The 24,239-nt window shown below is 44.6% G+C and overlaps 1 protein-coding gene across 5 annotated transcripts in view; it reads left to right on the plus strand.

Moving 5' to 3' along the window:
• Positions 1–4,171: 4,171 nt before the first annotated feature.
• LOC121853595 (cAMP-dependent protein kinase catalytic subunit 1-like) overlaps positions 4,172–24,239 on the plus strand; it is a 104,432-nt gene continuing 84,364 nt past the window's right edge. The window contains exon 1 of one of the 5 annotated variants that reach the window (XM_042347834.1): positions 4,172–5,272. In XM_042347834.1, coding sequence (XP_042203768.1) covers positions 4,753–5,272 — 520 coding nt within the window. In that variant the 5' untranslated portion in view covers positions 4,172–4,752. The remainder of the gene's footprint in view (positions 5,273–24,239) is intronic. The other 4 variants (XM_042347833.1, XM_042347832.1, XM_042347836.1 and 1 more) reach the window with 4 other exon arrangements.

A 24,239-nucleotide genomic window follows, 5' to 3' on the forward strand; every position in this document is an offset into this window, starting at 1 on the left:
TATAACTGACAGGTGTTATAACTGACAGGTGTTATAACTGACAGGTGTTATAACTGACAGGTGTTTTAGGGTGGGGTAGAGAGAGAATGTGTGCAGGTGACGTAAATGGTTTTTCCTCACTCTTTCCAGTGTCAGCACAAGTTTGTTTTGGCAACACTCTTTGAACCATGAGGGGGAAAAAAATAAACCGGGGTGTCTAATCTTCAGGTCATATATAACTCTGTCAATATCTGTTTCTGGGGTGATGTAAACAGTTTTGGTTGTCGATGTAATTAATGAAGAAAAATAAAATTAAATTAACAAAAGACTAACAGGTATTTTTAGAATTTTGTTTTTGTTTTTAAGTAGGAAATAATTGTTTTTTAACCAGTGATAATCTGATGATGTTATTAAGAGTAATTATTGAACCATATAAATTGTAATTGTCTTAATATAATGTTGGAATAGTTATTAATCACCTATAAACCTAATGAGCTGATTACTGAGGGGTTAATTACCGTGTAAATGAGTAAATTACAAGAGCGATTGAATGAGTAAAGAACTGTGTAAATATAATGAATTAATTACTATATAAAGACGAGTTAATTACTATATACCTGTAATGACTTAATTAGTGTGAGTTAAATGAGGTAATTACTTAATATACCTACGGTCATCGTCACTCACATTTCACTTAAACTTTTCTCTCAGTGACCCCGTGACCTTCTCTCAGTGACCCGTGACCTTTGACCTTTTAGTTAATGGTGTCACTGGAATATTGTCTTGATCTTCATATTGATCCAATGAATTCTCTCTCTCTCTCTCTCTCTCTCTCTCTCTCTCTCTCTCTCTCTCTCTCTCTCCCCCCTGTACCTCATTTGCATACTGTGTGTGTGTGGGTCGTGAAACATCAGGAACAGGATGTTGAAAGGGATGTTTTTCTCCCTACTGATCCACTACCCTGCTTCTGCTTTACCTAGGGGAGAGGAAGAGAGGTGACACAAAAGTAAAGGAAGTACTGTAGAGAGGAGGGGAGGGGAGGGAAGGAAGGGGCAGGTGGAGGGAAGGTGATGGAGGGTATTGTTGCGTGTGGCGTGAAGGGTAAGATAACACAAATATAGCCTCCCCTCCCTCCCTCCCTCCCTCCCTCCCTCCCTCAGAAATTGGACTTGATTAATAATAATAATAATAATTAATTACCTGTCGTATATCAGTAGCTCACCACGGTGATTGGTGGAGCGCCATGACCCGTCAACCAATCAGCGGGTCACTTTGCACTTGTAAACAAACCCGGCCTCGACCAATCACGGCCACGCCAGGACAACTACCAGACTCCATTAGGAGATATATTGAAGTCGCTATCTACCTGCACGACTGAGAGAGAGAGAGAGAGAGAGAGAGAGAGAGAGAGAGAGAGAGAGAGAGAGAGAGAGAGAGAGAGAGAGAGAGAGAGAGAGAGAGAGAGAGAGAGAGACGCTGTAACAAGTAAATTTTTTAAGTGTTTTAATTAATTATTCTTATGGTTCTTTGATTTTTCCTGCCTATAATACCTACACCTGTCTTAATTAATTTCCTGTCCTAATCACCTGCCTCTCTTACACCTGTCTAATTAACCTGTCCTAACACCTGCTTTTAACACACATGCGGGTATAGTTAATTATCCACACACACACACACACACACACACACGACCCCTTTGATCTAACTGCTCTTCTTGCTAAAGGTTTTCGTTACGTCTTTTGTTAATGCAGTTTTCTCTCACCACCTGTCACCTCTCACCACCTGTCTCACCTCATCACCTGTCGCACCTCACCTGTTACACCTCACCACCTGTCGCACCTCCCCTGTCTCCTCACCACCTGTCGCCAAGTCTCACGGCAGCAGCTGTTGTTTGACCTTAATGATAAATATAAAAAAAGTGCTGTTATTTTGTTGTTTTGTTTTGGTTGTTTGGTTTATTGTCAACCTTGGGGCTAATTTGTTTATCTTTTATTGTTTTGGTTGATGACGATGGATCAATTGTCTTTTAAAAGTTTACACCTTTAAAAAAAAAATATTGCTCGAGAAAATTTATTACATACCCTTTACCTTACCTTACCTTAATTAACCTTACCTTTACCTTACCTTAATTAACCTTACCTTACCTTAATTAACCTTACCTTAATTAACCTTACCTTACCTTAATTAACCTTACCTTACCTTAATTAACCTTAATTAACCTACCCACACATAACAAGAACACACACTAACATGTTCACCGACAGTACAAAACAAAGAAAGAAATAAAGAAAAAAAGAAATGTGTGTTGGCACTATTTTGACACTGGTCCACCCCCTCCTCTATACATTCATCACTCCTTCCTCTTTAAAGATAGTGCCAAGGGCTGTTTTAAGTGTGCCAAATGCCCCTAAACAATACAGCGCCTGGAGAATGATACCAATTGGCGAGTAAACGGTTGTAAGATGGGTGGTGGTGTAGGGGTCTGGTTGTGTTTGGTTTGGTTGTTTGGTTGTTTGTTTGTTTGTTTGTTTGTTTGTTTACCTATGTAGGTGTTTGGTTTGTTTGTTTACTTCTGGAGGTGTTTGGTCATTCTCTCTCTCTCTCTCTCTCTCTCTCGATCACCTGTAGAGTCTCCTTGTATTTCATTAGAGAGAGAGAGAGCGCGCAGGTACCAGACAGACAGACAGACAGACAGACATACTGACCTTGAGACAAACAAACTATCGTGTTGAGCCCAGGTTAGACACTGTATATAAGGGAACACAAACATAACCTTCTGCCCACCCGTATATAATTCAAGGGTGTGTAAATAATCCCACGCACCTGAGGTTTAACCCCCCAGCTGAGGTTTAACCCCAGCTGAGGTTTAACACCCCCCCCAGCTGGGTCTATTTAAAGTTTTTATTATAAGCAAACCTGACCACGTGGTGTAAACTTTTAAAAGGTGTGGACTCAGGTTTATGTCACACGTGTACCTGTAAAAGTTAAGTTACGAGTAAATTACAAGTTTAAGTAATCTGCTATTTACTCAGGTACGTTCTTTAAGGTTAACACTGACCTAACCTAACCTAACCACCTTGACTGTCATCTTTGTGATACAGTTTAGATTGTCTTGAAGTGTTGTGACGTCAGCAGTACATGGGGGGGGGGGTGTGGCGTTACAGGTGTAAAGATTTCGAATTTCTATGTAATTTTGACGCCATTTTGTTCTCGGTGTTTATGCTGTGGTCTTAAGTATCTTACCTGTACCCCGACGTCAACTGTACCCCGACGTCAACTGTACCCCGACGTCACCGGTCGAGAATGATTTAGAAAGCGATGACCTGTGAGACGCTCGGTGTGTTCCTCCTTCAGTAGAAACTTTACTGCCAAATCCCCGGTGATCTCTCCGTCAGCCCCGGGGCAGCCTGCAGTGTTGGCAGGTGTGTTGGCGCCGCCCCTCCTACACTGTTCCTCTTCCAGCTGTCGGTCGGTCGGTCGGGGGGAGGGTGGTGCTGGTTTATGAGGTACAGTATTGTTGTCATAGCGGGAGGAGTATCGCGCCACCTGACTAAGTATTGGCAGGCAGTGGTGGTGGATACAAGCGGTATATGTGCTTTAGAATCTTTTAATGTGGCGGACACCCCTGAGCTGTGAGGCCGAGGGGCAGCTTCTAACAGATCTTGTGTTTAGTTCACTTCCAACCTTCCGTTAATCTCATGCCAAGTGCCAATCGCTGCCGGTAGAGGCGCTAGCTAACCATGTGTGTATGTGTATCTGTCTGTCTGTCTGTGTATGTATGTTAGTCTGTGTTTATGCGTGTGTGTGTGTGCATGTGTGCGTGCGTACCCGTGCCAAGCCAGTTGGAAAGGTGTTGGCTCCTGTAAGTTTCATTGAAGCAGCGTGTCGGTAGGTAAGGTACTGCTGGTGTTAGTGTGTGTGTGTTTACCCTGGCGGCCTGGCTGTGAGGTGCCCCAGACTGTAGTGGTAGTGTAGCGGTGGTGGTGTGCCGTACTGGTGCTAGTGGTGGTGGTAGTGCTAGTCTGCCGTGCTAGTGGTGGTGGTGGTGCTAGTGTGCCGTGCTGGTGCTAGTGGTGGTGGTGACGTAAACGAGTGTTATTATGACGTGGGCACCGGGAGGAGGTGTCACTAGGAAGCGTGCCAGGGTATCATAGCGGTGGTGGCGGGGACCTGCTGCCGGGTGTGTCATTCAGGCCGAGGCTCCTGTTTACGCCGCCAGTATCGCTCCGGGCGGTGAACCACAGCCCCACCCCTACACCAGACACAAACACCCACCCACCCAGACACCTCTACACCCGGGAAACACAACCTACCCATACCTCGCGTCAACACCTCAACGTAGACAAAGGGTTAACGTGTTTTGTACCAGAAAATAAGGACAACTTTTAGTAACTTTAAAATCTAAGAACACAAGACAAGTACAGTACGTGGTGAGGTAAACACTGAAGTGAAACTGTGTTAAGGAAGTGTTGAGTTGTGAGAATCACTGTGTTGTACCTTCAGAGAGAGGCTGTAACTACCTCTTCTCTCTCACTAGGTGCTGTACAAGAGAGAGAGTCTGTGTGTATATTTACGTTTGATTACCTATTGAGTTTTTTTTACTCTGTGTAGTGAAGGAGAAAAGTTTGTAAATGGTAACGAGATGGACAACTTGAGAGCTTGGTGGTTGTGGTGGTGGTGTTAGAAGTGAGGGAAGGAAGGAAGTGAGGGAAGGAAGGAAGTGAGGGAAGGAAGGAAGTGAGGGAAGAAAGGAAGTGAGGGAAGTGAGTGAGGATGGCTTCTGAGGATGTGGAAGAGACAGTGATGCTGACCCTTCCTTCCTCCTACCACTGGGACTCCGGCAACGAGGATGATGACTGTTCTGAGGAGGTCGTCCTTTGCATCGCCCCCTGCTATGGTTCAGACTCAGATGACGATGATGATAACGATGATGATGATGACGATGAACCAAGCAGTGGTAACCTAGAGGGTCATGACTCAGGCATAGCGGTGTGTCGTCCCAGAGAAGGAGCCCAGCTAGAAGAACCTCTCTCGTTATTCTCCCGTAAGGACACCACCACCAGCAGCAGAACTGACGATGACGATGACGATGACCAGCAGGAGTCTGAGTACGAAGAGGAAGACGAAGAGGAGTCAGAAAGGTCAAAGGTTACGGTGACGAGGGCCAGGGAAGGTCAGATCGCCGCTACCCCCACCCGACCTGTGATACGGTGGAAGAGTTACATCGAGAATGACAACAGTGATGAGAGTGACGTTGCCGAGGAGGAAGAGGAGGAGAATCAACATCTGGATGGTAAGGTCAGGTCAGGTCAGGTCAGGTCAGGTCAGGTTAATCACTTTGGTCTTCCTCAGCTTGTTAAAAAGAATCGTGTGTCCTGAAAATGCTGTGAGAAGTCGTATCCTTAAGCTTGTTAGAATCGTGTCTTCAACTTGTTAGAGAATTGTGTGAGCAGCTTGTTAGAATCATGTCCTGAACTTGTTTGAATCATGTCAGGAACTTGATATGATCATGTCAGAAACTTATTGGAATCATGTCAGGAATTTTTTGGAATCATGTCAAAGATTCTAAAGTTCCCAAAAATTCCAAAATTTATTCCTGTTTGGTATAATTGTTTTTATTATGATTAGTTTTACCTCGACACGACCTCGTTTGTCTGTCTGTTTGTGGGTTGTTAATGCGTGTGTACTTGTTTGTGCAAGACTGACTGACTGTTTATATACACACACACACACACACACACACAGAGAGAGAGAGGCGGGAACTGTGAACGTTTATATACATATATTTATATACAGACACGTGGTGACTGAACGTATAAATATACAGACATACACGGGGGAACCCTGAGCTCACACACCCACACACAGGGCGGTGCTGCTCCTCCCTGTTCGTATTTAAAGAAAGCGACAGTAAGTGATGGTAGACTATTATTATTAGTGTCAAGTGTTGGCTGGGGCGATCCATCACTTTTTGTCCCTCGCTTCTGACCCTCTAGTCTAGTGGTACTGGCACCCCTTCCTCCCTTCCCCTCTCTCTTCTTCCTCCCCTACCTCTTTCCCTATCCCTTCTCCTCCCCTCCCTTTCACCCATCCCTTCTCCTCCCCCCTTCCCCCACCCCCCAGTCTCTTATATTCTGCAGTCGAATTTGTCACTTAATTGGCTGACCCTAACATCATGAGTTAATGTAATAATGGTTTCTTTTATCCCATGAGTTATTGTGAAGGTATCTAGTTAAGGTAGAGTCTCAGTGTTAATTTTGTCTCCTAACTGCTGCTAAGTGAAGGTATCTAGTTAAGGTAGAGTCTCAGTGTTAATTTTGTCTCCTAAGTGGTGCTAAGTGAAGGTGTCTAGTTAAGGTAGAGTCTCAGTGTTAATTTTGTCTCCTAACTGGTGCTAAGTGAAGGTATCTAGTTAAGGTAGAGTCTCAGTGTTAATTTTGTCTCCTAACTGGTGCTAAGTCAAGTGTCTAGTTAAGGTAGAGTCTCAGTGTTAATTTTGTCTCCTAACTGGTGCTAAGTGAAGGTATCTAGTTAAGGTAGAGTCTCAGTGTTAATTTTGTCTCCTAACTGGTGCTAAGTGAACGTATCTAGTTAAGGTAGAGTCTCAGTGTTAATTTTGTCTCCTAACTGGTGCTAAGTGAACGTATCTAGTTAAGGTAGAGTCTCAGTGTTAATTTTGTCTCCTAACTAGTGCTAAGTGAAGGTATCTAGTTAAGGTAGATTCTCAGTGTTAATTTTGTCTTCTAACTGGTGCTAAGTGAACGTATCTAGTTAAGGTAGAGTTTCAGTGTTAATTTTGTCTCCTAACTGGTGCTAAGTGAAGGTATCTAGTTAAGGTAGAGTCTCAGTGTTAATTTTGTCTCCTAACTGGTGCTAAGTGAACGTATCTAGTTAAGGTAGAGTCTCAGTGTTAATCTTGTCTCCTAACTGATGTTAAGTGAAGGTATCTAGTTAAGATAGGGTTTCAGTGTTAAATCTTTCTTGGTTCCTCTTGTCATCGTGAAATCTTGAGTGAGGAGAGTGTACCTAGGTGTGTGTGTGTGTGTGTGTGGCAGCAGGGGAAGGACAGCGCCTCAATTCTCAGATATTCGTAAATTTAACTCCTTCTCTTATCGTAAGTTGGTCCTGAAAGTGTTTCATTTGGACATTTTTGTTTTAAAGTTGAAAGTTACGACATAAACGGATTCTTGGATGGTCTTATGGTCGTTCCTCGAAACTGGGGCACTGAGAACGTATATAACTGCACATGGAAACTCTCTTACAGATATGACACCGATTCCCAGAAGATCGTAAGTTGTTTTTTCCTTCCCGAGACTGTGAACTGTGAACTGTGTATGTATCTTAACTGGGATCTCTCTATAACCTACGACAGCTGTTTGTCCGTCTTGTTACACACACACACACACACACACACACACACTAACACACGCACACACACACACACACGACTGACTCACTTCAAGACCCTGCACCAAATGTTATGAATCTCGGAAAAGGTCAATAATTGTTTTCTCTTGAAGGAGGAGGTAGGGAAGGTAGTATGTAAGGGGAGGAGAAGGGTAGGGGAGAGGTAGCTAACTGTGGTAGCTACGGGACAAGGATTTAAGTCTAAATGGTGATGAAATCCAAACTGATTCTTTCTCCTCGCTGTTTATTCTATCTTCCACCGTCTTATGACATTCTTGTTTCCTCTCTATCCTCTCTCCTCCCCTCCTACCTTCATCCTCTCTCCCTCTTCCTATCCTCTTCTTCTCTACCTCTATCCTCTCTCCCCTTTCATCTTCTCCCTCCCTCCCTCCCTGTGCCCTGGTTTGTTATATATACATTAACTATAACTCAACCTCAACTTGGTATTCTAGGAGGATAAACCAAGCCTTGTTGAGTGCCACTTGTTCCTTTACGAGTGGGGGCTGAAAGCGATTACAGTTATATAAATAGATTTTATTTTAATTTGATTTTATCCTAACTTAAATTCACCTGTTGACCTTACCTGACCTGACCTAACCTTACATTACCTGACCTGACCTGACCCTTACATTACCTGACCTGACCTGACCTTACATTACCTGACCTGACCTGACCTTACCTTTACCTAAGTCGGTTCATCTGTACCCGTGAGATGACGTCTCTCTCTCTCTCTCTCTCTCTCTCTCTCTCTCTCTCTCTCTCTCTCTCTCTCTCTCTCTCTCTCTCTCTCTCTCTCCCATCTTATTCTCTCCGCCTCTGACTGTTTCTGTCTCTCGCTGTCTCTGCTCGATCGATGGATCAGCCCAAACCTTGCTGCCAAGGAGCAGTGATTCTGGGAGGAGGGAAATGAGATGGGGAAAGAAAACATATAAGAAGGTAGCGGAAAGAGGGAGGTGAAGGGGAAGAAAGAGAGGAGGGAAAGACACTGAGAGATGATACATGAGAGGGCTGGGATAGGTTAGGCGAGGGTTAGGGTGGGGTTAGGTAAGGGGTAGACTTAAGGGTAGGTTAGGGTTTATTAGCGTGGTTGGGGTCGTTATGGTGTTGATGGCTGCTGGAAAATAAACATAAACACGTAGGGAGGACACACACACACACACACACACACACACACACACACACACACACACACACACACACACACACACACACACACACACACACACACACACCTAATTCACTGGCCATTTGCATCAGGAAGGTGATGGGTTGTCGAGCATAATCTCAAGCAACATTGATTCCTTACAGGGCGTGACAGCTGTTGAAGACTTATCCTTGCGTCAGAGTGCCACACAGCCAGAGGTGTCATAGGAAGGGTGCCATAGGAAGGCTGCCACATAGGAAGGCTGCCCACATAGGAAGGTGCCACATAGGGAAGGCTGCCACATGGAAGGCTGCCACATAGGAAGGGTGCCCACATAGGGAAGGCTGCCACATAGGAAGGGTGCCACATAGGAAGGGTGCACATAGGAAGGCTGCCACATAGGGAGGCTGCCACATAGGAAGGTGCCACATAGGGAAGGCTGCCACATAAGGGAAGGGTGCCACATAGGGAGGGTTTCACACGAGGATGCCACACAGGGAAGGTGCCAGGGGGGGACTGCCACACTGGTTGAGGTGCCTGCCACCACTGCCAGAACAAATGCCAAGTAACGTGATCACCAATGTCTCGAGCGTGTGTGTGTGTGTGTGTGTGTGTCTGTCGTGTTAATTGTTCTGCTGGTAATGGCCAGTTGGGAGACATAATTTAGAACGACCCATGAAGTTTTTTTATTTATTTAATGACTGTGTCGGGCAGGTGTTTATCTCCTCCCCCTCCTCTCCTTCTCCCTCTCCCTCTCCTTCCTCTCTCCCACACACCTGAGGTTCTTATGTATGTATGTATGAATGTATGTTTGTATGTAGGTATGTATGTATGTTTTCTCGTGTTGCGTATCTCCCCCCCTCCCTCCCTCCCCTCCCTCCTCCCTCCTCCTCCTCCTCCCTCCTCCCTCCCTCCCCCCCTCCCCTCCTCCCTCCCTCCCTCCTACGTCACCCCTCACCCTGCCCTGCCACTACCTCATCTTACCTGTCGCTCCACCCCTCCACCTTGATAAACTGGTCTTCCTCCGTCTTCCTCTTCCTTCTTGTTTTGTTGTTGTTGTTGTTTGTCTTCTATTTACTCCTCCTCTTCCTTTTCTTCCCTCCTTTTAACACCCCTTCCTCTCCCTTTTACACCTCCCCTCCTCCTTTTAACACCTCTTCCTCCTCCTTTTAACACCTCTTTCCTCCTCCTTTTTACCTCTTCCTCCTCCTTTTAACACCTCTTCCTCCTCCTTTTAACACCTCTTCTCCTCCTTTTAACACCTCTTCCTCCTCCTTTTAACACCTCTTCCTCCTCCTTTTAACACCTCTTCCTCCTCCTTTTAACCCTCTTCCTCCACCTTTTTAACACCTCTTCCTCCTCCTTTACACCTCTTCCTCCCTCCTCCTTTAGCATTCCCCTCTCCCCCCCCTCTCACCTCCTCCCCCCCTCTCCCCTCCTCTCCCCCCCTCTCACCTCTCTCCCCCCCCTCCCCTCCCCACCTCCTCTCCCCCTCTCACCTCCTCTCCCCCCTCTCCCCTCCTCTCCCCCTCTCACCTCCTCTCCCCCTCATCTCACCTCTCTCCCCTCCCTCTCACTACCTCCACCTCTCCCTCTCACCTCCTCCCCCCTCTCCCACCTCCCCTCTCACCCTACTCTCCCCTCTCACCCCTCCTCTCCCCCCTCTCCCACCTCCTCCCCTCTCCCACCTCCTCTCCCCCTCTCCCCTCCTCTCTCCCCTCTCCCCCCCTCCCCACTCCCCCCTCTCCCCCCTCTCCCCCCTCTCCCACCTCCTCTCCCCTCTCACCTCTCTCCCCTCTCCCCTCCCTCTCTCCCCTCTCACCTCCCTCTCTCCCCTCTCCCCTCCTCTCCCCTCTCCTCCCTCTCCCCCTCTCCCCCCTCTCCCCCCCTCTCCCCCCCCTCTCCACCTCCTCTCACCTCCCTCTCACCTCCTTTTCCCCCTCTCCCACTACCTCACCTCCACACCTGGTCTGGGTCTGTCTTGAGGTGTTCCAAGTCATCCACGCGATACAATATTAGGTTTGTTGTCAGTAAGTGTTTATGTGGAGACCCTTGAGGCTGTTACCCTCCCACGACACGAAGTTTGTAAACAGGTGTGGAGGTGGTGTGGGTGGTGCAGGGTGTATAGTTGGGTGACAGGTGACAGGGATGTGTGTGTTAGTAGGTGTTAATTTTTCCCAAAGTCATAATATGCAACACTATACATTTTAGTCTGGATTAACACGTGGTGTATTAACTTACAGGTTTAAAGTTATCGTTTTAAGTTAAGCTATCGTCCTCAGTAAAACTCTTCGATCTCCCTCCCCCTTCCCCTAATTCCTCCTTCAATCTCTCCTCCTCACTCCACCCTCTTCTACACCCCCTTCTCCACCTCACATTCCCTCTTCCCATCTTCAATATTCCCATCTCACCTCACTTCACCCTCCCCCCTCCTCCTCCCCTCCTTCCAATCTTCCCTTTCCTCCTCATCCTCCTTCCCCCTTCCTCTCCCATCAACACCCCCCTCCCCCCTTCATTCATTCGTGGACTGTGACCATTAATGGATCTTATGATGAAGACCTCATGCTGATGGAGCGTATTATCCCCCCTTCCCCCCCTTCCACCCCTCCCCTTCCCCCCTTTACCCCTCCCTTCCTCGCCATTCCCCAATTTGGGTGTTCGCCATTACTCCTGTGTAAATTGGCTGATCTGAAGTTGAAGGGGGAATTGAGACTGATGTGTGTGTGTGTGTGTGTCGACTCGACCACAGGTGTTGCCTCAGCCAGTTATATACACCTGTTGGTACACATGCGCTGTTTCTGGGCCGAATGACTCACTATTGAATCACCCAATACTTTGTGTATATATATATATATATATATATATATATATATATATATATATATATATATATATATATATATATATATATATATATATATATATATATATACACAGGTGTGTGTGTGTGTGTGTGTGTACAGTATGTGTATGTACGGTATGTATTTATGTACAGTAACAGAGTGCCAGTGGAACCTTTAGGGCCAGTGCCACCTCTAGGTTCAAGGTTGAATCTCGTCTATATGTGGAAACAACTTAAGATTCCTATTGTGGCGCTCTCTCTCTCTCTCTCTCTCTCTCTCTCTCTCAACCTAACCTAACCTAACCTAACCTAACCTCAAGTTGTCTCGTGGTTCGTTAAGATAAGGCTCTGCATAAATCCATCCCAAATGTTTTATAATTATTTACCTGTTGTATTTTTATAAGCGTATGTTTACTTTATATGGTCATTCGTGTATTACCTGACACACACACACACAAACACACACACACACACACACACACACAGCCTTGTCCTAGTTTTGTGTTATCTTTCCATTCAAATCATTTCTTTCAAAATATTTTTCACCGTTGGTATGCACTCTGGTGTGTGTGTGTGTGTGTGTGTGTGTGTGTGTGTTGTGTTGTGTGTGTGTGTGTGTGTGTGTGTGTGTGTGTGTGTGTGTGTGTGTGTGTGTGTGTGTGTGTGGGGTACGTATCTCCTGTGTACCTTAAGGGGGAAGTGATGGAGGTGAGGAGTAGGGGAAGGGTGGGGGTGTGAGGAGGGACAGGTGGGAGGAGGATGAAGAAGGGTAGAACAAGAGGTGGGAGTTAGAGGAGGGAGAGGAGAGAAAGAGGGAGCGAGAGGCCGATACAGGTGTTGCTCCTACACACTCTCTGCTTAACACCTGTGTGATGACCACTAACACTACTCCTCTCCCCAACACCCACCTTGCCCTACACCCTCTACACCCTACACTACCCCCCACCCTCTACCCACCTACTTACCACCACCTACACTCACACCCCCACCCTCTACCCACCTACACACCCCTACACCCACCCTACACCCCCTTACACCCACCCTACACCCACTCTGCCCCACCCTACATTAGACAGGTAATACAGATAGTGTAGCCTCGCTGTCCCTGATAAACACCCACCGTCTCGTCTTCAATCTCCTCACCCGTCAAATGCTCGTGTGGGCGATCCTCTGCCTGGCTATCATAATCACCATTTAAAACAACAGTCTTCTGTATTGTACCTGTATATGTCTCGTTTATTATCGTCGTTATGTTATGGTTGTTATTCGCCATCTGGGTAATATTAAAATAAATCTGACATCTGTTGTGCGAGTTTGTTTTGGTCACGTGATGCTGACAGGTAGTTAATTAGTTAGCTCACCTGTAATGTCTTTAATTAGGTTTTAGTGCCACTTAGTGTCATTCAGGGAGGCTTTATGTATCCAGGTAGACTTGTGGAAGAGGACTTTATTTATTTTATTTATTTTATTTTTATTATTTATTTTATTTTTATTTATTTTATTATTCATATTTTTTATTTATTTTTGCCTCATTTATTTATTATACATAGATAATATTAATAACTTCATGTAAACAGTTCTCTTTATAATGTGTCCGGTGTATACTGTGTCCAACTGAAACCTCTATATAACGAACTCTTTATATGGAGGTTTCACAGCTAATGGAACCTCGATTTAACGGTTTTCCTTCTCTATATAGTCCGTTAAAAGAGGTTCTTGTCTTTAACACTTGTATGTTAATTTGTGTTATGTTTACGATGTTAATTAACAATATTTTGTTTCTATCTTTCCAGGTAAGTGTACCTCTCCCCCTCTCTCCCCTCTCTCTCCCTCCCCTCTCTCCTCCCCCTCTCTCCGTCTACCTTGATAGTGTCCTCCCTCCCCCCCTCCCTATGCCCCACCCTACCCCCCTCCCCACCCCTGCTCCTACCCTTCCTCCTTCTCCTCACTTCCCCTCCTCTCCCCTCCCCCACTTCCCCTCCCTCACTTCCCCCTCCCCTCACTTCCCCCTCCTCCTTCCCCTCTCCTCCACCACCCCTCCCCTCCTCACCCCCCTCCCGGCGTCTGAGGCAGTGTTGGGTGACCATGGCGAGGCCGACATAGTAAGTGTTCTGTGTGTGTGTGTGTGTGTGTGTGTCATGGGAGAGTGCCTCGCAGATGTGCCACCACCAAGGTCAGGTCAGCAGGTGTGCAGTGAAGTCAGCTGATATTTTATAGCACGACACTGACGGCACTCTTGGTACTTACAGCTGGTGTGCTCCCCTCCCCTACCTCCCTTCCCCTCCTCCTCCCCCTCCTCCTCTCCTCCTGGCGGGTAGTGTCAGTTAGCACTGTGATTGTTATTCTTTTGTTGTTATTTGTTTATTTTTGTGTTTGTGAGAGAGAGAAAATATTGTCTCGTCTTGTTGTTTTTTATTATTATTTATTATTTATTATTTCAATGATAATGAGTTTTTAACACGTTGACAATAAGATGATGATAATGCAGTTAACGATAATAACAACAATAACAATAATAATAATAATAATAATAATAATAATAATAATAATAATAATAATAATAATAAAAACACTGCCTAAAATGTATTAAAAGGTTGCTCGTGACCTGTTAACATAGCAGGGTAAATATTGAACTAATGACGCTGTTACTGTAAATTACTGTAGTCACCCCTGAAGACTGTCTCATGGCTTCGTTTTCTCCCTAAAAACTGTCTCTTTATTATTGTACAGACGTTTAATTACGGATGATTTATACCAACATACCACACAGGACCACAACCACCACACAGGAACCACTACCACACACCACCACCACCACCACACACCACCACCACGACGCCCTCTCTCTTTATTAGTGTTGACCTAGTTCAGGCGTCATAAAGCCGTCTTATTAACCCGCCCTCTTGCCAACCACTGACCCGGAAGCACACATTTTTCACTCACGAAATCTACGCACGAATACTCACGTTCGTTCCTCCCCTCAAAAAAAATATCGTGACCCCTTGGTGTACTGAACATTCTGGAGCATATGGTGGAGTATGTTGATATATGTATACCCGGAGCATGTTGGTATGTTGTTCTCCTTCACACACACACACACATACACACACACACACACACACACACCTAATCCTCCCAACCTGCTCGTGGCGCCCTTAGCAACAATCACAATGAGTAGATAGATGAGTGACTGCTGGTAGATAGAGTGAGTTACAAGGCCAGACCCTCACCACTCACCTCACCACTCACCTCACCAGCACTCAATCAAGCTCACTCAAGTCAGTAATCAACACCCAATCAACCTTTACGAACTGTGGCACTTGCTAAGGGTGCCAAAAGAAAGGAGGGATGGAGGGTGAGGGGGATATAGATGATAGGTTAATAAATTATTATACAGGTAACTAGGAGGTATAATTCTACCTGGCGGCAATAATGGCTCCTATAATTCTAACCATTACAGTGTAGCTCTTTACACCTGGCACGTGGCACCCTCTTCTTTCTCTTCTCATTATTTGTCGTCTTATTACTGTTACTACGAATCAGTTTACACTCATCATCATCATCATCATCATCATCATCATCATCATCATCATCATCATCATCACCACCACCTCCATCACACCTGTCCCCTGTCACTCATCACTTACCTGTGGTCATTACCCTTTCCATATCAGCCTCAGCTGCGTGGCGGGGAGGTACCGTCTAAGCCGCCCGCCGCCGCCCACAGTATCGCTGGTCTAGGCGGCATTGATGGATGATATATTGCCGGAGGAATGCTGGATGTGGTGGTCCTCCTCCTCCTCCTTATTTTCCTTCAATTCTTACTCCAACTCCTCCTCTTCTTCCTCCAGTTCCAACTCCTCTTCCTCCTCCTCTTAATTCTTCTTCTTCTCTTCCTCCTTCAACTCCTTCTCCAAACTCAACCTCCCCTCTTCTTGCTTATTCTCCCCATTTTACTCTTCTTCTTCCTCCTCCTCTTCCCCTTCCTCTTCCCCTCCTCCTCCATCATTAAAGCGCCTCAGTTGCCACAAGACCAACATAAATAAATATAATGTTTTTGTCACTTGAGATAAAACACAAACTTAAATGATCAAACACCGAGACGTGGTTTAATAGCGCCCCCCACACACACACACACAAAACAAACAGACATAGAAATCTTAAAGACGATTTAAATATAACCTGATAATTTAGGAATAATAGATCTCGTGTAATTTAGGCTGTTCGTATGTCTCGTCTTGATGTGTTGTGTTGCGTCTTACACACACACACACACACACACACACACACACACACACACACACACACACACACACACACACATTGATAAATAGCAGGTGTAAGTGACAGGACTCCTTACCTGTGTGTAATGACCCTTAATGATGGTGATTCTCTCTCTCTCTCTCTCTCTCTCTCTCTCTCTCTCTCTCTCTCTCTCTCTCTCTCTCTCTCTCTCTCTCTCTCTCATGGGGTTAAGTTGTCGTCCTCAAGGGGTTAAGTCGTATTCAAGGGATTAAGTAATCTTTCTAGTTACTACTACTACTACTACTATTTTTTTTTATATAATCAACGTGGCCTCCAGCCTCCCCCAATAGCCACACCTTCGCCACCATTTTATTACCTTAATATTAAATATCCTACTACTACTGCCCTCACAGATGACTTGTAGTTGTCGTCAATTAAGGAACAGATCTCGGGGGTTATTGATGTGATTGTCTAAATTACAGTGATTTCTCTTCAGCTTCTTCTGACCTCTTTGTTTATGCCAGTCATCATCACCACCACCACCACCACCACCACCACACCACCATCCATCACCACCACCACCATCACCATCATCTTGAATACCCCCTTCAATACCATCACCTTCGACACCAACAACTATCACCGACAACTAACCATCACCAGCTAACCAACCATTACCATTCAAGTACCACTATCACCATCCACCACTACCATTATCACCACCACAACCACCATCCCCATTATCACCACCACAACCACCACCCCCATTATCACCACCACCAAGGAACCATCACTTTAATACACACCCGTGGGCGCCTCTCACCTGCAGAAGGGTTACAGGTGAGAAGATCTTAATTACCACGCACTCAGGTAGACGGGCTGTAAAACTTCTTCTCCACTAGAATGTGTTTTTTGTTGCCGCTGTGGAACGTGTGTGGTGGATCTCCAAAACTACATTAACTCTTGGGGGGGCTTTAACTGCTGCTGTGTGGGTGTATGGTTATGATATCTACCTAATCTAATCTTTACTTAACCTAACCCTAACCTAACCCCAGCAACCCAACCTAACTTAGCCTAACTCTTAGCCCAACCCAACCTTCTTCTTCAGCAACCCAATAACCTAACCTAACCTAACTCAACCTAACCTAACCCTACTTCTAACCTAGCCTTAACTAGTATGTAGGTGTGTGAGTTAAGGTGTAGAGTTAGTTAAGGAGTATGGGTCCCCCTGTAGATGCCAGGTCAGGTATATCCACCTTTACCATCAACTAATTATGGTGTACAGCCGTCCAGGTGTGCCAGATGGTGCAGTAAAGCCATTGGTGTGTGTGTGTGTGTGTGTGTGTGTGTGTGTGTGTGTGTGTGTGTGTGTGTGTGTGTGTGTGTGTGTGTGTGTGTGTGTGTGTGTGTGTGTGTGTGTGTGTGTGTGTGTGTGTGTGTGTGTGTGTGATCAACCTCGTCACGTGTTTATAATATTACTGTTGGTTGGGAGGAATACAGCTTTGTGTACGCTTTATAACACACACACACACACACACACACACACACACACACACACCAAGCAACAGGAAGAAGAATCAGGGAGAGATGAAGAGTTAAATACCACTTGAAGCAGTTATCATGAGAGAGAGAGAGGCACCTAGCACCGACACACGCTGCTTGGCTGGCTGACCGTGTAGGAAAAACTCCCACCAATTCAATATAAATAGACCCGCGTATCTCTCTCTCTTACTCACTCTCTCTCTCTCTCTCTCTTACTCACTCACTCTCTCACACTCTCTCTCTCAAATTTGTCAGTTCTTAAGAAAACACAGATTACAGCGCATCATGTAAACACTATGTTTGTATTGCTTTTAAAACTAACCAAATATGACCCATCTGTGCGTCCGAGTGAATATTTGTACACAGATCAACATTGTGTTATAAATTATTGCTTGGTCGCCTCTATCTTACCCCCGATCTTCATAATTTAGTGTGTGTGTGTGTGTGTGTGTGTGTGTTGTGTGTGTGCGTTTTGTGTATATAATAAACGGTTTATTAATAGAGTTGCAGTCGGTGGCTGAAAATATACAAACTTACATGTGATTTAGACATAATAATATGCGTTCAATACTTTACAGGGCTGTACAGTACATAAATCAGGAGTTGTTTATTATTTTAACAATAGATGGGATGGTGCTGTTCTTATATCTATCAGTGCGGGGTCTTATGGGCTGTGTGTGTGTGTGTGTGTGTGTGTGTGTGTGTGTGTGTGTGTGTGTGTGTGTGTGTGTGTGTGTGTGTGTGTGTTATTTAATAATAAACGGTTTATTAATAGAGTTGCACCGGTGGCTGAAAATATACAAACTTACATGTGATTTAGACATAATAATATGCGTTCAATACTTGGGCTGTACAGTACATAAATCAGAGTTGTTTATTATTTTAACAATAGATGGATGGTGCTGTTCTTATATCTATCAGTGGGCTCTATGGGCTGTGTTTTTTGTGTTGTTGTGTGTGTGTGTGTGTGTGTGTGTGTGTGTGTGTGTGTGTGTGTGTGTGTGTGTGTTATCAGATGTGAATTAATGCACAGTATTTATATCTGGTCGGGTTAGACACACACACACACCTGTTCGGAACATATCGGATCCAGGTGAGATAATTACAGTGACAAGTATATAACAGGTATGGGGTAGACCAGCTGTTTCGAGATGCGTTCGAAGCTTCAAGCGTGTTAAAGGGGCGTGTGTTCATACCTGTACAATGTTTACGTGTCATTGTAGTCAAGGGTTAAAATCATCATACTCAAGGGGTAAATCATCATACTCAATGTGTTAAAATATCATACTCAAAAGTTAAATCATCATACTCAAAGGGTTAATCCATCATACTTAATCAAGCTTGATTCATTATACTCCAAGAGGATTGAATAATATGTTGCGGTGTTGACAGATTGCCACCTTCTAACACCTCCTCCTTTCATCCCCTTCCTCTCCCTCCTCCTCTTCCCGGAATATAATATAATCACCAAAGCTCAGATCCTTGTCAACCTGGGGATAGTTAAGACTTGATCTATGTGACGTCTTGTAGTGAAGATGTGAGGAGACTAAGGTGTTTAATTTTTCCACACCATAAATTTATCACTAACTAGTCTACGTATCTTAAAACCTTAAGAGCTCATTCGTTGGGTTTTATATAATGGAGGAAATTGGTGGTTTAATGAAGTGTTTTGTTTTAATTTTTAGTTGTATTGGGATTTTGGTTTTGGTTTTAATTCTCTGGGTAAATTCATGTGGTAGAATTTTTTTGTCCTATTATTTTTTTAATTTTAATTTTTGTATTCGTTTTAATATTCTGGAGTCCATTTTCCGGTTTAATTGTTTTTGTTTTAATATTCTGGAGTCCATTTTCCGGTTTAATTGTTTTTGTTTTAATATTCTGGAGTCCATTTTCCTGTTTATATTTGTTTTAATTCTTGAGTCAATTTATAAAACTAGTAACTTTTTTTCTAATTACTAAGACAGATTTATTTATTTTTTTTGTATATTTGTATAGTTATATTTGTTTGTTTGTCATTTAAATTCACGAACCACCAGGTAGTACCATCGTCAGGTAGTACCATCGTCAGGTAGTACCATCGTCAGGTAGTACCATCGTCAGGTAGTACCATCGTCAGGTAGTACCATCGTCAGGTAGTACCATCGTCAGGTAGTACCATCGTCAGGAGGTAAAAGACACACTTTATGGCGTCCTCTTGACCTGGTTTTAACGATATCAGGTAAGATGACCTTTATGGTGATCCTGTGTGTGTGTCTGTCTGTCTGTCTCTGTGTGTGTGTGTGTGTGTGTGTGTGTGTGTGTGTGTGTGTGTGTGTACGTACAACACTACTAAACATTTAATTAACACACACTGGAGGTCACGTCGGGACACTATGTTGAGAATTTTTTTCGAAACTCTACACATTTTTACGTGTTTACATATAGAAGAAGAGCGAAAAAATGAGGAAAATGTGTGAAAGTGAGTGAAAAATTGTATAAATGAGTGAAAATGTGTGTAGAATCAGTGAAAATTAGTGAAAACTGAGTGAAAATGATTGAAAAATTGTATAAATGAGTGAAAATGTGTGTAGAATCAGTGAAAATTAGTGAAAACTGAGTGAAAATGAGTGAAAAATCAGTAAAAAATAGTGAAAATTGTGTGAAAATTAGTGAAATATGCGTGAAAAATCTCTATCTTTCAACAAGCATATATCCCATTATTGTCACCGTATTATCTTATTGTTTCATTCACTAACTTATCTTTATAGCTCAGTAGCCTTTATCACTGTCAAATATCTTCGTTCACATTAAAAGAGGAATATTAATTTTTTTGGGTGGTGTTTATCATAGAGAAATATTAAGAAATACTCCCAGTTGGTGTTAATAGTCTTAGTTAGTTAGTTAGGTAGGTAGTTAGGTAGTTATTATAGAAAAGTACTGTTTTTATATAATTTCAATAAACTAGTGGTTTAGTTCATGCCATTAAAATAAATATGTATCACCAAACAATAAAACTACCCTAATTGTTTCGTTCACAAGATCACAATAAGTATCACTAAACATTAAGAGACATTTTTTTTTAAAGTTTCGTGCCAAGAAAGTTTACATTCCGGTGCAAATCTTGAGGAGCAAATATGGAGTAACAAGTACATGGATCCGGACGTCTTTCTGGTGGGGTGACTGGGTGGTGTGGTGACTGGGTGGTGTGGTGACTGGGTGGTGTGGTGGTGGTGGTGTTTGGCAGTGAGACGAGTGGGTTTGGCAGCAAGCAGGGGAAGAGGCCAATAACTGAAGGATAGTGTGTGTGTGTGTGTGTGTGTGTGTGTGTGTGTGTGTGTGTGTGTGTGTGTGTGTGTGTGTGTGTGTGTGTGTGTTGTGTGTGTGTGTGTGTGTGTGTGTGTGTGTGTGTGTGTGTGTGTGTGTGTGTGTGTGTGTGGCTTGGTGATGCTCGGATTTTAGTTGGTTAGGTTAGGTTTAGGTAGGCGGTGCAGCACAGTGCCACCACCCCTAACATTTACAACATTAATCCCAGAGAGGCACTAACATCCGGCTCCCTGCCTCACATCCCTTCCTTGGCCTCCTCATTCATCCTCCTCCTCCTCTTCCCCCTCTTCCTCCTCCTCCTCTTAACTCATTTCACACTTAATTCTTCATAATTATTCTCTTCCTCCTCCCTCTTACTTCCTCCTCTTAATCTCCCTTCTTTTTTTCTCCTTGTTTCTCTAATTCCTTTAACCTTTTCCCCTTTCTATCGCGAGAGAGATATATATATATATATATATATATATATATATATATATATATATATATATCTCGTGTACTCATTGGCGAAAAAAATAGTATGTTTTACCCCGGCAATAAATCTCTCGCTGCTTGCCGCTTGGGGATTACGATCGTATCTAGGAGAGGAATTAACCCAACTGCCAGTTTCACAACACAGGGCTTTATTTCCTCTCGGGGGAAGGTACACGGGGAGGGGGGGGGTACACGGTGTAAACAACTGGTGTGCGTGCGTGCGCGCGCGCGCTCTTTTATAAATCCAGGTTGTGTTGGAGTGGATACCATTCTTTTTGATCACCTGAAGATTATAAAAACACTCAGCTTCTGTTTTATTTCATTCACTTGATGATTAGGTTAGGTTAATCATCAGGTAAAACAAGCTGGGGTGTCTAATCATCAAGTAAAACAAGCTGGGGTGTCTAATCATCAGGTAAAACAAGCTGGGGTGTCTAATCATCAAGTAAAACAAGCTGGGGTGTCTAATATTTAGGTTAGACCACTCTCTTTACACCGGGAGGACGTGGGTTCGACTCCCAGGATAGGTGGGGACATGTTATAGCTGGTTGGTTTTAAGTCCATTACCTACCTCTCGTCCCCTTGGCTCTGTCAGGTGAGGTCTGGGTCTACCGTACATCTCATAGGTGGTGGTGGACAGGGGAAATATAAGGTGTGTGTGTGTGTGTGTGTGTGTGTGTGTGTGTGTGTGTGTGTGTGTGTGTGTGTGTGTGTGTGGTATAGACCCTGTACTGGGAGATTTAAATGATCACAGTGCACACCTGTTGAATCTCGTCTCAACCTGATCTAGACTAAAGCTTAACCTAACCTAACCTAACCATCCTAACCTAACCTAACCATCCTAACCTAACCTAACCTAACCATCCTAACCTAACCATCCTAACCTAACCTAACCATCCTAACCTAACCATCCTACTCTTGCATGTTTTAATAATATCTTCTCTCTTGCAGGTAAGTACCAGTGAGGAGACAGTGTGAGGTTCGAGGCAGCTCCAGTTACCAGTAAGTTGGAAGTCGAGTTACTGTATGACTTGGGTGTACACATGTGCTCAGGCGACATCTGTACACATATATGATGCAACACCGATATTCACCTTTCACATGTGGGTACGACAGAGAGAGAGAGAGAGAGAGAGAGAGAGAGAGAGAGAGAGAGAGAGAGAGAGAGAGAGAGAGGCGCTTGGCGCACCTGTGAGGCAAAAAGCATTACAAGGTGAACACGTGTCAGAATTCTACTGTTGACAGGGGTGTGTGTGTGTGTGTGTGTGTGTGTGTGTGTGTGTGTGTGTGTGTGTGTGTGTGTGTTCTACCTCGCTGGCTGTGGTGTCCTTCAGGCCTTTCAATTAACCCAGCTGCCCAGTGGCCCCGAACTACCCCTCTCCTACCACTCACTTCCCACTCACTCCCTCCCGCTCCCTGTTGCCCCTCTCCTACCCTCCCTACCTCCCTCTTTCTCCTCCTCCTTTTCCTTCTCTTTCAATTGATATTTCCTTTCTGTTAATTGTTGTCCAGATATTGCTTGTTATTGTTTGGATGTGATGTTCTCTTGTTTTGTGTTAGTTTTGTTCTGCTTGTTCCTCTTGTTCTTGTTCTTCATGCATCCATATATTCATTTTATCTTCTTCTTCTTCTTCTTCTTCTTCTTCTTCTTCTTCTTCTTCTTCTTCTTCTTCTTCTTGTGGCACTGTAAAGGACAGGTGTGTCTCGCTTGGCACTGTGAGGAAGGTGTGCATCTCGTGTGGCACTGTACAGGACAGGTGTGTCTCGCTTGGCACTGTGAGGAAGGTGTGCATCTCGTGTGGCACTGAACAGGACAGGTGTGTCTCGTGTGGCACTGTACAGAACAGGTGTGTCTTGCGTGGCACTGTGAGGAAGGTGTGCATCTCGTGTGGCACTATACAGAACAGGTGTGTCTCGCGTGGCTTTGATACAGAACAGGTGTGTCTCGTGTGGCACTATACAGAACAGGTGTGTCTTGCGTGGCACTGTGAGGAAGGTGTGCATCTCGTGTGGCACTATACAGAACAGGTGTGTCTCGTGTGGCACTGTACAGAACAGGTGTGTCTCGCCTGGCACTATACAGAACAGGTGTGTCTCGCGTGGCACTGTAAGGACAAATGTGCCGCTGTCATTATCCCTGACACCATTGTAGTTTTGTGCCTGTCACTTAGGTCCATGTAATTGACAGTGACGGATACAGTTGTTGGTCAGGGTTCGATGTCAATCCGTCTTAGTAGAGAGAGAGAGAGAGAGAGAGAGAGAGAGAGGAATATATATAAAACCTGAACAGACACCAAGAACTATTGAGAGATGATAAGATAAAGTAAATACCCTTCCCTTCCCCTCCCCCTCTTCCCTTTCTTCCCCCTTCCCCCCCCCCTTTCCCCTCTTCCCTTTCCCCGTTTGCTCCCCCCCAGGATGCTTTTTTGTTTACTGATATAAATACCATCATGGGTAGACCAACTGTGTGTGTGTTGCCGCTAACGGTGACAGATACTGCAAGGGGTGTCATGCTAGGGGAGAAGGGAGGGCCGCTTACCTTTTAGTAAACGGGACACACACACACACACACACACTATTCTCTCTCTCTGGTATATATACATCTTGGTGTGGGTTATTCTAGGCACACCAGCTCAGAGCGGACCACCCCAAGTTACAGGATTAATTGTGCTTTGTTGTTGTGTGGGGTATGTGTGTGCTGGTGGAGGTTAGGTTAGGTTGGTTTGGGGTTGGGTTAGGTTAGGTTTGGGTTGTGACTTGAGGGTGTGTGCATTAGTAGTAGTATTCGTAGTGGTAATAGTAGTAGTGATGATCGTAGTAAAATTATTAGTAATAATAATAGCATTAGTAGTAATATTAGCAGTAGTAGTTACAGTAGTAGCAGCAGTAATAGTAATAGTGCTAATAGTAGTAATAACATTATTAATCATCACAATCATCATCACTATTACTAAAGAACAATAAAAACAAAACAACTTCATCATTGCACAAGTGTGACCCCCCCACTGTCCCACCCCACCCACAGCCCTACCCACCCAACCCCACCCCACCCCCAGCCCACCCCACCCAGCCCCACCCCACCAGCAGCCTCCACTCCTAATTCCAGCCCCACCTCACCCCACCCCACCCCACCCACCCCACCCAGCTTAACACATCGTAACTAATACCTCCCTCCTTCACCCCACAATGCCTGGCACCTCCTCCTATTATCGTGCATTATAAACCGGAAACAATTATACCAACACAGCGGATGACGGCTTTATGGAGTGTGGGGGGGATGACCCTTGGTGGTAGTGGTAGGTTAGG

This window comes from Homarus americanus, unplaced genomic scaffold, assembly GCF_018991925.1.
Source record: "Homarus americanus isolate GMGI-L3 unplaced genomic scaffold, GMGI_Hamer_2.0 scaffold4896, whole genome shotgun sequence".
NCBI lineage: Eukaryota > Metazoa > Arthropoda > Malacostraca > Decapoda > Nephropidae > Homarus > Homarus americanus.